This window comes from Ursus arctos, unplaced genomic scaffold, assembly GCF_023065955.2.
Source record: "Ursus arctos isolate Adak ecotype North America unplaced genomic scaffold, UrsArc2.0 scaffold_5, whole genome shotgun sequence".
Taxonomy (NCBI): domain Eukaryota; kingdom Metazoa; phylum Chordata; class Mammalia; order Carnivora; family Ursidae; genus Ursus; species Ursus arctos.
The window spans coordinates 13,261,905-13,276,785 of NW_026623067.1; the positions used below are offsets into that span (position 1 = coordinate 13,261,905).

The 14,881-nt window shown below is 46.7% G+C and overlaps 1 protein-coding gene across 7 annotated transcripts in view; it reads left to right on the plus strand.

Annotated features, from left to right (window-relative positions):
• MAPK9 (mitogen-activated protein kinase 9) overlaps positions 1 to 11,826 on the plus strand; it is a 52,503-nt gene extending 40,677 nt beyond the window's left edge. For 4 of the 7 annotated variants that reach the window (XM_044387307.3, XM_026507705.4, XM_044387308.3 and 1 more), the window contains 6 exons: positions 77 to 148; positions 3,237 to 3,419; positions 4,480 to 4,604; positions 5,801 to 5,864; positions 6,847 to 6,918; positions 8,522 to 11,826. In XM_044387307.3, coding sequence (XP_044243242.1) covers positions 77 to 148; positions 3,237 to 3,419; positions 4,480 to 4,604; positions 5,801 to 5,864; positions 6,847 to 6,918; positions 8,522 to 8,664 — 659 coding nt within the window. In that variant the 3' untranslated portion in view covers positions 8,665 to 11,826. Of the gene's footprint in view, positions 1 to 76; positions 149 to 3,236; positions 3,420 to 4,479; positions 4,605 to 5,800; positions 5,865 to 6,846; positions 6,924 to 8,516 lie in introns of those variants that run through there. The other 3 variants (XM_026507706.4, XM_026507709.4, XM_048221222.2) reach the window with 3 other exon arrangements.
• The last annotated feature ends 3,055 nt before the right edge of the window (positions 11,827 to 14,881 follow it).

Consider the following 14,881-nt stretch of genomic DNA (forward strand, 5'->3'; position numbering starts at 1 on the left):
ACTGTTAGAATTCCTTTTCCTCACCTTTGTTTTGTTCATGGCACTTCATAATTTTATCATTTCATTTTATTTTCAGTTGATATCTGGTCAGTGGGTTGCATCATGGGAGAGCTGGTGAAAGGTTGTGTGATTTTCCAAGGCACTGATCGTATCCTTCCCGGGACCTTCCCGGCCATGCTTTCCATAAATGCCAAAGGCAGCAGGAGCTCAAAAGGAAACTGTTGTGATTCTAGACTGTGTCCTAAGGGAGTCTTTATTATGTTTGTTAAATTAGTGTCGCAAAGCAAATGGTGCAGTTTTATGTTTTCTTTTTCACTTGACTACCTGTAACGACTTTATTGAGGCTTAGAGTTACGTTAAACCGATTATATTAGTTCTTAATTTTATCAAAAATAGCTTAGAAATTTATTTACTCTTTGTCAAATGTATTCTGATCTTTAAGTGAAAATGCTGTTTATTTAGTTCGTTCAGTTAATTTAACAAGGAAAGTTGCTGTAAATTTAATAGGCCAGTGTTGTGTCATCCAACTCATACACCATTTGGCTAGTTACCGGTATGGATCAAAATATTTTCCCACAAAGTAAAAACTGAAGCACGCTACATAAGACCGAAGTAAAATAAGATAAAAAGGAAAAGTTTGTGAGGAACAGTATGTGTTAATTTTCTTGCCTGTTACTCTGCCGACATTTTGTGGAAATTTTTAAAAGATCCATCTAGAAGGTTCTTTTGTGACACACCTGGAGAAGTGTATATAAACATAAAATGCAAAAGATGAACTTATGCTGTGGTCAGCAAATCACATGAATGACATAGAGCACAAACCAGAAGAGACAATGTAATAGTTAGAATAGCTTTCTTTCATTGTGGTCCTCATATTCTTCCATTTTTAATATTTTTCACTCTAACATATTCCCTTTTTCATTTGTGTTCTAACCACTTAGGATTTTCATTAGTCTTTGATTTTGTTTTTTCCTTATGAAAGCTTAAAGTGGTCTCTGTCCGTTGGCAGATTGATGGTTATTTTTAAAGGAGATCGAGCTGTGTAGTCAGTGTTTTGTATGTATTTTATTAAAGTCATTTTAGTTTTTTATAATTTCATGAGGGTGATTTTCTTGTAATATAAATTCTTCACAACACAAACACGGAATGAAAAGATTTTGTTCCTATCATTTTATTTGTCTGCCTTGACATTTTTCACATCACAGATTTTATGTGAAGTTAAATACAGCATTTTATTTTGTTCTAATAAATTTTCTAGCAGTTTTCCATAGCCTTTCCTTTGATTCACTTGTTCCAAACTATAAATAAGGAGGTCTTTATTTTGCAAACAGACTCAGCTTAAAAGGGAAAAGTTGACAGATTCTAAAGATAAATAATTTAGAAGGATCTACTTAACATTTCATTTGTCTCAGTTCTTACTCATTTTGTGCCTTTCCTTTTTTGAATTAATTAAGAAATGTTTTCTTCAGAAAGTACAAAAACTGTGATAGTTTCTGGTGCATTATGAAGTTAAAGTTCCTACCTTACATATTAACATCTTGCAATGTCAGTAACTAATAGTTTTATATAGAAGGCCACCTGATGTCATTCTCGAAATATACGCACAGAGTTAACATTTCCCAAAGGCAATTTTTGCACACTCTTTCAAACATTAGATTAAAAATTGCTAGGATGGGAAAAGACTCTGGCAACCAGACTGCAGTTCTCTGAGTTGTGCTTTGGATCCATGACCTGGGGTGGAAGAGGACCTCCTGTGCCCACAGGAGCCCCTCAGAGACAGGCAGCTGCCGCCGGCCCTCCTCAGGCACAGAGGAGTCTGGGCCTCTGCGAGCCTTGATCCCCCTTCAGCATAACGAGAGGCCTGTGGGAGCCGAGGGAAAGGAGTGCATCCGCACACCCAGAAGGCCAGCCAGACTTGTTGGGGTTAACGGTCCCTTCCCATCCCCCATGAGTCTGCAGAAATGACCCTTTATCATGAACACACTAGATATTTACGGAGTACCCACCCGTTTGTAGGCTCCTATCCGACTTACGTTGGAAAAGGTCGTTCCAGCTGCTGAGCCAAAGACAGACTGTCTGTCATGGGCAAAAGCAGAAGCAGGGAGACAAGGGGCTGTTCCGGATCATCAGTGGGAAGTGAAGGTGGTGCGAAGGGCTTGAAGGCTTCCCGATCCTGCTTCCTGCTTCCGCAGCTCGTAGGAACACAGGAGTGAGGGAGGAGAATATGCTAGGGACTCCAGGGGCCAGAACCCGTCTTCCGAGCCCATTCAGCTCCCTAGGTTCTTCCACAGTGATGCGATTGCATTTTTCTAAGACAAACCTCCATTAGGGTTGTTGTTTTTTTTTTAACTTTTGAAAACTGCTTTTAAACATTGCTGTTTACGTGATTTTTTTTTCTGGCCTACATTCTCTGTTATAATTGTTTACAGTCTCAGAATCATTTTCCAGCTCATGGTGCCAGTTATTCCAAGCCCCTTGTGAACTAGGCAAAGCTGGTATTTTCTGCATTTTACAAACAAGTAAGTTGAGAGCCAAGGGACATTGAGTGCCCGGCACCTGCCGCGCAGCTAGAGCTCAGTGGAGTCTGAAACCCAGGTCATGTACTTTGAAAGGAAATAAGATGCGCTCCAGGGTACTGCAGTGATGGTCAAGGTCAGTGCCAAGTGAAAGAGAATGGCCTCCCAAAGCTGTCAGTCTATGCCCAGTTCCAGGAAGGCCCGTGGTCCTGTGGGAGAGGACAAGGCCTGGGCTCAGAGAGCCCCGAGCCCCAGCTCACGCACCACACCCCACGGGGCCTCTGCTTCCCCAGCCGTGAACCTGGGGCTCAGGTCTGTCTACTTCAGGGAGCTTTCACATCTAAGTAGCTTTGGTGTGAAAATTGATTTGTTTGCCTAAGTAATATTTATCTAATTTCATCTTTAATCACCTCTGTCATGGGTGTTCTTCAGTTACAGGATCACAGTCTTTTGATCTAGAAGGGGAAAGCCTACATCCCTCAGTGTGTTGGTCTAATAAGCCATGATCAGAGTTTAGAAAGGCGCAGAGGTTTTAAAACTAGTCTCAACTTTGGAAACCCAGGCCGTCTTTGCGTATTATTTCAAAACCCCCTGTGGGATGGCCTCGCTCATTACCTGTCAGTAGGTAGAAAGAGGACTTAGTGCTCCTTTGAATGATGCTACTCCGTGTAACATGACTGTAAGGCCCTTCAGTTGTATTTTCCTCAAGAGACTCCTTAGATATTGATCAGTGGAATAAAGTCATTGAGCAGCTGGGAACACCGTCCGCGGATTTTATGAAGAAACTTCAGCCGACCGTGAGGAATTATGTAGAAAACAGACCGAAGTACCCCGGCATCAAATTTGAAGAGCTCTTCCCCGATTGGATATTCCCATCAGAATCCGAGCGAGACAAAATTAAAAGTAAGACGCCCTTTGTTTCCCTCATCCCTGTTTCCGCAGTCTGGGCGCCGCTCTCAGCCTCTTCAGGTTCGCGTTTCTGACACCTCTGGACGTGGGGAGATAAAATAGGGGAAACCCTCAAATAAAGTGAGGTACGGGCCAGCCTGAAGGCTCAGAGACCAAAAGTTCTGTCCTCGGCAGAACGGCCGCACTGGAGCCTTTGGCCGAAATGAAAAGGTTCGCGTCAGTCTGAATGACTCCTATGTTAATTACAGCACTTGGAATTCACGCAGTTTTCAGGTACACGGAACACCTGAGTTAAGATTCTAGCACATATTTCGATTAAAAAAAAAGCTCCTCCTCCCCTTCTCCTGCCCGTCACTAAACCTGTGACTTACGGAAAAGAATAGATTTCTCTCCACATCAGGGTAAACTGTGCCTCTGTCAGAAAGGCCCCATATCTTCTTTGCCTACCCATGTGAACTTTAACTGCCAAAACCTAGGTGAGTTCCTGAGCTTGTTGGGTTTTTTTCTAACGACTAATGTCTAGATTTTTTTTTTAAGTGTATATTCCCAACAGTATGTACAGGTAGGCATAGCGGGGGCATCTGTGAAGTGTACGATAGTGTGCAAACATGAGATTATTGTATGGCTGAAGAAGTCTCTTCTAATTTTGTTTGGATGGGACATCAAGAGAAAAGCCTGCCCGTGCTCCATGCCTGCACTTTGGACAATGATGCCCTTAGCTCAGATCCTGTGCCCTCGCTGGTGGCAGCTCTCCCCGGGCACCATGTCAGCCTCCGGTTGGCCTGTGTCCGCCTGGTACCCTCTCCCCAGGCCCTGTCACTCCTCCTCCCCTCCCAGATCCAGAGGCAAGAAACCGAGGTTGAAACCTGATTGGTAGTGAAAGTGAAAGTAGCTCCCTGGCTTATTCTTAAAGAAAAAGCCTCGGTTGATCTGGAACCTATCAGCAATGTCTCAAAGTTAATACCTCTCTGTTCTGTCTGCACTGTCACATTTTCTCTGTGATGCTCTATGTCTCCACATTAATTTATTCATCTAATATTTGTTTCCACCCTAGCAAGTCAAGCCAGAGATTTGTTATCGAAAATGTTAGTGATAGATCCCGACAAGCGAATCTCTGTAGACGAAGCTTTACGTCACCCTTATATTACCGTTTGGTATGACCCTGCTGAAGCCGAGGCGGTAAGCATCTCTTCTGGAAAGACTTGTATGTAAAGGCTGGGCGTACATTTCCTTGGATCTTCTGTCCATCAGTCCGGAATGGCTGCATAAAGATAGCAAGTTCTAGATTTCGGTTTTTTTAAGAGATTTTATTTATTCATCTGACAGAGCAAGAGCACAAGCAGGGGGAGGGGCAGAGGGAGAAGCAGACTCCCCACTGAGCAGGGAGCCCAATGCGGGGCTCGATCCCAGGACCCTGAGATCATGACCTGAGCCAAAGTCAGATGCTTAACCGAATGAGCCACCCAGGTGCCCGCAAGTTCTAGATTTCGGAGGACTCCTGAATACAAAGAGGCCAAGGGTTGTGTGAGGCCTGGGTCCCTTTTGGGACCCTGCTCCTGGGGCTGTCGCTCAGTGTCCCTCGGCAGTGGACGTGCCTCTGCTATGGTGACACACTGTCTTCCTTTATGCAGGTGCCGATGTGTGGTCGTACCTGGCAGTGTGCCGTGTGCTTTGCTTAGAACACCTTGTTTAGGCCACCCCATCAGAGGGGCTAAGAAAACTTGCTGAAAATCCCAAGTTTATCTGTCCTTCCCCAGAGGTACCTGGGGAGTTCCCAGGGTGGTTCCACTTCCGAGTGCAGCGCTCACGTGCATTTTCCCTTAGCAACACTGGCATGGATGATCTCCGGCTATCAGAAATAACCTCGTGGGGGCAGGCTCATTTTAGGACTGGCCTGTGGATTTAAGCACCACAATAAACATTATTTCATATAAAAGGAGCCCCATTTATAAACATGTGATTTTGAAGCAGATTTTGGGAACGGTCCGGTATGAGTGGGGGATGGGGGATGGGGGCTCTAACGTGAAGAACTACAAACGGGAGCCAGCACGGTCCTTGTCCAGGCCGGGTCTCTAGGAAGAGGCTCCTGATTACTGTTTTATAGTTACATTTGGGCAGATGCCCTGAGAGTGTTTTGAGATCATGTAATTATTAAGAGGACCATAATAGCTCTTTTTTTTTTTTTTGGTTAATTTCTCCCTAATTGTTTTAATTTGGAAAGTGATGTAATATCACACTTAGGAAGAAACCTTTAAGAAGCCATGTATTGAATGAAAGCCACGTGATGAATAGATTAGAATCTCCCCAGTGATTTTACTGTCTTCATGCCTCGTTACGTTTTTAACTGTTGACTTCACATGTAATTTAACTTTCAGCCACCACCTCAGATTTACGATGCCCAGCTGGAAGAAAGAGAGCATGCAATTGAAGAGTGGAAAGGTAAAGATGGAGCTGATTTTGCCCCTCATTCGCAGCATGTCACTTAGCAGGAGCCTTTCTAGGGGACGGGCGAGAGACCCTGCAGCCCCTCTTAGCCTATGTCTTCCCACTCCCTCGTAGAGAAGGAACTTGCAGATAACAGAATTAGAGAGGAGCAGGTGTGAACTGCATACTGTTTGCTTCTGAAGATCATAAGATTAACCAGACAGCCCACAGCAAACTAAGCCCATAATCAGGAGGCCGAAGAACCATTCTCTATTATAAAGCAGAATCAGTAGTAATTGAGAACCTCGGTCAGTGTAGGTCAAAGGTGGCAGCGTGCTCTCCCCAAGCAGATTATGTCTGCTCTCCCTGGGGCGTCCGTCCAGAGTGCCGGGACCTGCGTGAACACGCACACGGCAGGGCAACGCACGCAGCCACATTCCGTGGCCAAGGAGAGGCTCAAAGCGTCCTCATCTTCGTTCACTAATGCCAAAATTGTAGGAACCCCTAATGCTTCCTCAGTAGGTCGTTAGCTCTACTTACAAATCAGAATCAAGGAAACTAAGGTTGAAGCCAAGAAATGACTGAAGCATTCGGATTTCTAGCCAGGCGGAGGGGCTTTTCACCCACAGGTGGATACCGGCTCCATTTGGAGAATCCCGAGTAATGACAGAGAGAAACATGTGCAAACAGTGTGAACTCATCTAGTACTTTAAAATGCTCCGCGAGAGCCTCTTTGCTAGTCCCCCGCCCACTGTAAAACCCCCTTGTGGATTTAGAACTGCCTGTGTTTTTGGCTGCCTTCACAGTTGGGTTGAGAAGACGTAATGGGTCAAAACGTGGGTGTTTTGGTCTCGGTAGACGGTATTATTGAATTAACCATGTATCACGGTTAAAAAGAAGGCAACCCAGTGCCCTTGGAGTGGTCCAGATTGATTAGGAAGCAGGGTTCAGAGATGCAAAGAAACTGATGGGGCCTTTACCTTGTTTCTGTTTGAAGAGCTGATTTACAAAGAAGTGCTGGATTGGGAAGAACGAAGCAAGAACGGTGTGGTCAAAGATCAGCCTTCAGGTTAGTGATTGCTTTAATAGCTTGATTATAGTTTCCTTTGTCCCCGTCCAACTTTCCTGAATGGCAGCGGTGCGTGGAATGCCAGCTCGACCGGCACTGGGTCCGAAAGCCCCGGGTGTGAGATCGTCTCCCTGTTTGGGGAGTTGTGGTGGCGGCAGCTAACAGGTTACTGCTACACCAGGGACTAAACTAACCGGGTTATAGCCATCCTTGCTCCGTGCGGGCCTCCGCTCCTCTCAGCTCCACGTACAGATGAGGGAGCTGAATTTAAAACGTTGCCAAGGTGCGTGACCCTCTCGGGACTGGCCCCACCCGGTCACAGAAGAAAACCAGTGCAAAGGAAATGGAATTTGGTTTTCTTTTGAGAAAGCCATTCATATAATTCTCCCATATTCGTACTTGGTCTCCTGGGGCGGGGGGGGGGGGGTCGATTGACCGTGTGACTGTTAGAGACGTCACACGTGTGGGTTCAGTGAGGTCTGGGATCCCACCTGCTGCCTGAGTGAAACCCTTCTGAGTTATATCTGTTTTCTCACCTCGCATCCCCCCAGAACCCGCACACACGCACGCGGAAGTGCAGACTGCACTGCGTACTTTCTCCTGAATTTGTATTCAGCGTGACGTACGTGTCAAGCATCTAGAGATTACGTAACTTCAGCAGAGATGTAGGTGCCTGTGGTTAACGAGGCACAAATTTAAGATCGCAAGCACTGGCCTCCGAGAGCTGAGATGTTTTATTTTTGCTCAAACCAGACTAAAATACGGATGGTAGGAAATAGGATGGTCACATGTACCTGAAAAAACCAAATGTTAGTTTTCGGGATGTATGAAACAAAAATAAAATGAACAAGAGGCCACTAAATTTTTTCCTGTTTGTTTGTATACAGTCTTTATTTTAGCAGGTTTTTTTTGTTTAATTTAAATTCAGTTAGCCAATATATAGTACATCATGAGTTTCAGATGCAGTGTTCAGTGATTCATCAGTTGTGTGTAACACCCAGTGCTCGTCACATCACGTACCCTCCTTCATGCCCACCACCCAGTTACCCCGGCCCCCCACCCACCTTCCCTCCAGCAACCCTGTTTGTTTCCTAGCGTTGAGAGTCTCTCATGGTTTGTCTCCCTCTCTGGTTTTTTTCCATTCCATTTTTATTACAAAAGAATTCTTCGAACGTTGCTGCTCTTTTCCCTCGGACAAGTGTTGATGATTATGGCTGAAATGTCTGATGACCCTTGAACCCTGTTTGGGCTTCAGCCTTTTGTGACACCGATAGTTGTAGGATAAATTCAGCAATTTTCTATGAATATCCTTTTTAAAGAGGCGGGTGTTTTTCAACCTGATGATACACATGCACGGGTACGATGTTTAGCGGCTGGGAAGAAAAGGAGAATGTTGTAGGGAAAGACCAGGAATGTTCGGGATCCTGGGCCTGGAGACAGAGTCCAGGAAAAGCTGGGCACGGGCAGCCGACTCACTGCTTTCACACTGGTCGTGAGGCCAGGGAGCCGCAGAAGCTCGGAGCTGAGAGACCGCGCTCTCCGTGCCCGAACCCGCAGCAATGTCGTGCCTCAGAGTTTATTCTGTTTGGTTTTCTTAGCACAGATGCAGCAGTAAGTAGCAACGCCACTCCTTCCCGGTCGTCGTCCATCAACGACATCTCGTCCATGTCCACTGAGCAGACGCTGGCCTCAGACACAGACAGCAGCCTCGACGCCTCGACGGGACCCCTCGAAGGTTGCCGATGATACGTCACGAGCAGCAAGCTCGTCCTCCGTGAAGGAACTCTCGCTTCCATGGGCCTGAAATGCTTGGGGGTTGATGGAACCAAATAGAAAAACTCCATGTTCTGCATGTAAGGAACACGATGCCTTGCCCCTGCTCAGTTCCAATAGGATTGCCTGCCTAGATTATACAGTGAAGCAGACTATGTCTGAAGAACACAAGTGCAAGCCACACTCGTAGAGATTTTGTGCAAGGTCATTTCAGGTGAGCAATTAGAATAGATGAGTTTATTCTTTTTTTTAAAGTTGTACGGTAATAGTAGTGACAATTTCTCATCCTCAGTAACTGTTGGGACTTATATGCATGTGACCACATGTGCTTGCTCAGGCTTGCCACCTAGCACTTTGGAAATCAGTATTTAAATGCCAAATAATCCTCCAGGTAGTGCTGCTTCTAGAATTATCTCTTAATCCTCTTACGTGATTTGGTGTCTGTCCAGGAAAAATAGATTTATGTGTATTAAGTGGCCACCATCATATTATCATATCTTACCTTCTTTTATGGTATGATTTATTCTATCTTTTGTATTTCAGAAGGAATATAATTAAATCTATTTAATAAATAAAAAAATCAACTTTTCTTAAATTTGTCATGTTTTGGGCTGAGAATTATCACTGCTAAAACCAAGACACCTATGTGGACACTTTGTTTCCTCTAAATTGTCTTAGTCTGGGATGACTGTACATTCAGCTTTATTGCATGATATTTTAAATTTTGTGCTGCTTACGACATAGATGCCTTTACAATCCTAACCTACCCTCGCTCCTTTCCCCTGGTCTTGTTAATTTAAAATGCCACCTAAAACTTCACGTTCTTTATTAGGCACCTAACACTCCACATCAATAACATGATGGCAGATTGTCGAATCCATTAGCGGCGAGAGTAGAATTTGACAAAACGGTCACTGAAGATGACTGCAGTGACTTCCTGGGTGCTTGCTTCCCCTGAGACCGGTCGGGGTCATTCCCGGGGAGAGGCGCCATCTCCCAGGGCAGCGTTTCCGGTTTCCCACCTAACATTCTTACTCGATTTTCTTTCTTTGCTGAAAGAAACCACATAACCCGCCCCCCCCCCCCCACTTGGATCTGCTTTAGGAAGCAGGGTGATTCAGAACGCCTCTCTGATGGTACCGGTTTCCAGTTCGTGGAGCATTTCCTTTTCCTAAGGGAAACCCATGAATTTTCTGGGAAACCTCCTCACAGGGTTATGGAGGAAGCACCCGCAAGAGTAGTGATTAACTATTGAGTATTTTCTGATTTAAAACTGCTCACCTGAAATTGATGCTTGCAGACTTTCTGGTGTGGAAATTATTCGGAGTTCACTAAGCTACCGAGTATTGAAGTGTCACTGCAGAAATCGAGTTCCAGTGGTAACATTTTGGCTCCCTGTGCTCATAACGTTCATCCCTCGAGCTTATTCTGTTACAAATTCATATCTTGTGTGTAACTGTTCTGGAAGCTATTGGGTCAACATTCTATAGAATGTGTTCTGATGAGGAACTTTGATAAGAAAGTTTATTATAAATATTATCTAAAATATATGATTCTCTCTGCACCACTTGTATCTTTTTTTTTTTTAAGATTTTATTTATTTATTTGTCAGAGAGAGAGAGACAGAGAGAGAAACAGAGAGAGCACAAGCAGGGGGAGAGGCAGGCAGAGGGAGAAGCAGACTCCCCGCTGAGCAGGGAGCCCGATGCGGGACTCGATCCCGGGACCCTGAGATCATGACCTGAGGCAAAGGCAGATGCTTCACTGACTGAGCCACCCAGGCGCCCCACCAGTTGTCTCTTATTAGTTGGTCTTATCACTGGAAACTGGAACCCTTGATGAACAAAATTAGGATTGAAGTAATCGCTTTATATTGTGAGGTTTAGACACATTCCAGTGCAAGATGGGAATGCTAACTTGCACTGAAGCAGAAACACCTATGATACGGCTTAGGATGGTTTTGGTTTTGGACGCCTGCTGGTAGAGTGGAGGAAGTTACCATTATACACATATAAACATCTTAAAACGGTCTTCTCCCTAATATACATTCTTTAAAAAGACTTCACTAAATCTATCCTTAAAAAGAAAAACAAAGAGAAGAATTTTAAAAATGCATCATCTGCCCTAAGCTTATGTGAACACAGCACGGGGATGCTGAGGGCAGGTTAAGCTCCTGCTTCTGAGATGCCTTTTGTGAGTGGAGCCGGGTGCCCCCCGCAGACTTGCCTTCTACTCACTTGTTCCTCCGTGCATTCCCAGGGGGAGCCTGTGTCGGTGTGGACGGGCTTCCTGCCATGCCCACCTTCCATCAGGGAGCAGGGAGCACACCTAGGACAGGCCTCAGGGCTGCAGACAGCAGAGCTCCCTAGGAATAGCTCACCCGTGGCAGGGTCCTCCCTCCTGAGCCGAGATGTGCCGGGGTCCTAGTGCAGTGCAGGTGGTGTCAAACTGCTGTCCATAGATGAATGCTGACGTTGGAAAAAGAACTAAAACGTGCTCAACTTTTTCATCTTTTCTATTTTATTTTTGTAATTTATATTGTACACAACCCTGGAAGTAACTATTTTGGACACATATTTTTATAAACCAGGTAATTTATCATTAGCCTGGAATTTGGACTAGGTTTATTTTACTTGTTGGCTTTGTTTTCAGTCAGAAAGGAAATGACTGCCTCCCCCAGGTCGGGTCTTGACCTCAAGTGCTGGTTTCGGAGAGCAGATAGGTTCTCTCAGAGCAGGAGAATGTTGTGGAAACGCAGACCGCTCAGTATTGATCAGTCGTGGTCGTGGAAACGGCGGCGGGGCTCAGTTCTCTCTGGGACACAAAACCCAGAGGCTCCGTGTTAGAAGGAGAAAACCCTTGGCAGGGCCCCCTGCCGACACGCAGAGCCTCTGGTTGACCTGCTGGATGGGCTGTCGGTTTAATCCAGATCTGATGCCGTGTGAGTCATGGTGACGATGTAAGAGTTCGTCCGGTTGGTTTCTGACGTCCTTCTGTGGTGTTCCATGCTGGTAGCAAATAACAGGCGTGACCTTCAGACTGCAGATCTCGAAAGTAACATTGCCTAATGTTTTATAATAAAATATATTCTGTGTTTGATTGGTGAAAATAATACAGATACATTTTAAAAGAGAAGTGTATAGCACGTCCAGTTCTTGTGTGTTTTTCAGTGGCGCTTGGCTGTATTTGCACATCACCGTCTCCACAGATTTAATGTGAACACGGGGCGTTGTCGGAGTGTCGTCCTTTCCATCAATATTAGCAAATGTTTTTAAACATTTCTTTTACGTCTCTGACTGAAAACGTTCTGCAAATTTCTGAGTCTCCGTTTTCAAAAATATGCAAGGACACAAAACGGAATATTCCGAGCGTTTTTCTCACAAGGCGCGGCCGATGGGTCTTTCCTCATCTTAGAATCATTAACAGTGCTTGTGTGCTTGTGGTTTTGTGGACGGGATGAGCCACTTGGACTTCGCTTCTGGTTTTGAGGCCCTTTAAGATATTTGCCGCTCCGGGGCGCCTGGGTGGTTCAGTCGGTCCGGCGTCCGTCCGACTCTTGATCTCAGCTCAGGGCTTGATCTCAGGGTCGTGAGCTCCAGCCCCAAGTTAGGCTCCATGCTGGGTGTGGAGCCTGCTTAAAAAAAGATGTTCTACTTAAAACCACAGGACTAGAAGGGCCCTCAAGGGCTCACTTTCTCTTCTCTGCTTAAAAGGGCTAGAATCATTCCAGATAGGTGAGTATCAGTCTGATTTGTAAAGTCCTCTAGAGAAGGAAAACCTTTCTCTTGATACGGGTCTGGGTCCCATTTCTCTATCTTACCCTCTTCAGACTTTCAATGCAGACAGCCCTAAAATGCTTTTTATTTATTGACTGAAATGGTAAATGTAGTGGGGTGGGGGCTTTGGGGTAGGGGGAAGGGTAATCTTTCAAAATAACCTAGTGTTGTCCTGACGCTCCTGTTCATATGAATGCAAGCATAAGATTCCCTCAGCAATAAAGCAGTTATTCAGTATTTTGTTTTTGATCAGGAAAATGGGTAACAAACTGAGGGTGGCCAGTCATGTCTCGTGGAGACCATCTCTGACCAGGATTTAGGAAGGATGTGCCTGTCACGGCCATGGGGAACTTGTTCACTGCTTTCTCAAGGCCCTTGGCCACACGCTCCTTCGTGGTTTGAAAGAGCAAGGCTTTGGGGGGCCCAGGGTCCTTGTGAGCACCCTGTCTCTGCTGGTGCTTGGAAGTTGGAAGGGAAGTTCGGAGTGAGTTCTCTAACACAGCCCCAGGCCTGCAGAACACCAGCGTTCAGGGAGGAGGGAGCGCGGGCTTGCGTCTTTCACGCACTGCCTCGTGTTCCTGCAGACGCACGACTCACTCTTGTTTTAGTCATAAGCCCCGTTGGGGGGGGGGGTGTCCTGAGGCAAATGGTGCCCCTCTCCCAAGAAAAAATGCCATGAACACAAAATATTGCCCCACTTTCTAAGGAGTCCTGGCCCCTGGTGGATACGGTGTGAAGAGCCCCATTCTAGAAGCAGTTTCTAGATGCTTTGCGTGCGTGGAGGGAAGCAGACCCTGCAGAAGAAGCCTCTTCCGCTCTCACCAGCTGGGACACTTGCACACAGATGTTGGGGGTGTCTTCGCCGCGAGCCCCAGCACTAGTCGATAGTCTCAAAAAGAAAACATAGGGGTTCTGGTCCGGCGAAATGGACCATTATATTATTCCTTCCATGTGGAATTTAAGTGCAAGACTGAAAGGAGCTCTGGGCTGCTAACACAGACTTCATGGAGACACGGACAAAATTAAATCCATCTCTTCATTTTAAAGAAGCAGTTCATGCCGCACTTTGAAATGAAATCGGAACTTGCCCCGAAATCCCTATTTTAAACTGTTGATTCTCCAGTAATAGTTTCTGCCCTTCTCCCAAAACTTCCCTGACTTTCTTAGAATTTCTGTAAGCATGCTTTCCACGTAATTTCATTTACTCACTTCGCTTTCATAAAGCCCAACAGTGGATGGAGAGACCCTCCGGTCAGCACCTCGTTCAGGGCAAGAATCCGGCCACCCAGCCTCCGCTCAGATGGCTTCAGTGAAGGCAAGGCCCTCCCCGCGGAGTTCTGTGTAGTTCCGACCGTCAGGAAGTTCTTCCTTAAACAGAACTGCAGTCTCCCACAGCTTCCTCGCCTGGACCCCAGGCCTTTCCTTCTGGCGAAATAGGGGGTGTCTGATCCATCTTGTGAGACAGGCTTTCCTCCATTGGTCGAACAGGTAAGCTCCAAGTCTTCCTCTCTCTAGCTTCAACTCAAAGTTCCTCCAAGCCTCTCCCACATGAGAAAGCCCCCAGAGCCTCACCACCTTGGTGCAGCGTACAAACACGGGCCCCAAAGTGAGTGGAATACTCCAGATACAGTCCAAGCAGCGTGCTCTGCAAGCAAGGCCTCCCCAGCCAATTAACACAATCGCAGGGGGCCTGCGCGTTCCCAGCCCCGTCACCCCTGCAGCCCGCGGTCTGTCAGAGCCCCTGGATTCGGGGCTGTTGTGGTTAATCCTGACCGTGTCAGCCTTCACGAGCGTTCTGTCTGCCAGCTTGTGACATCTGTCAGTTTTGGGAGCATGGGTGTGCCTTCTGAAAATTCATCCAAGGGGTGATTAACAGCCTTGAGTGGCAGGACAGAGCCTCAAGGCAGACCCCAGCAGTCACAGAGAGGGACCCATGTGGCTGGCCCGTCGTCCCCTCCTCAGCAGGGGCCCCTCCGCTCAGCGGCACCGTCGTTCAGCCCGCGCGGCCTGATATCTTGCCAACGAGGTCAGGAAGAAGCATCTTGTTGGGACGCCACACAGAGACCGTGAAAGCACTTTGGCACCATTCTCTCAGCTACTTCTTGCCACATCTCAGCAAGAGAAAGGAGTCTGTCACCACACAGGGATGCTCCGCTCTCTTGGGAGGAGCAGGTGGGGAGCGCCGGCCTCCCCTTCCAGATCCTCCCCTTCCGGATCTACGTTCTTGATAGCCTGTGGCCACTTAGAAGACATGGCCAGCAGCTCAGGGAAACGGTGCCCCTCGGCTCAGGGAGCGGGTAGGGGTGCGGGGTGGAAACACGGTGGCCTTAGTCTGTTTCCGTGTCCGGCCCCGACCCCGAGCTGCTGTCCCTTGGCCCGTCCACGACAGAGCCTGGCTCGAGCTGCACACGACG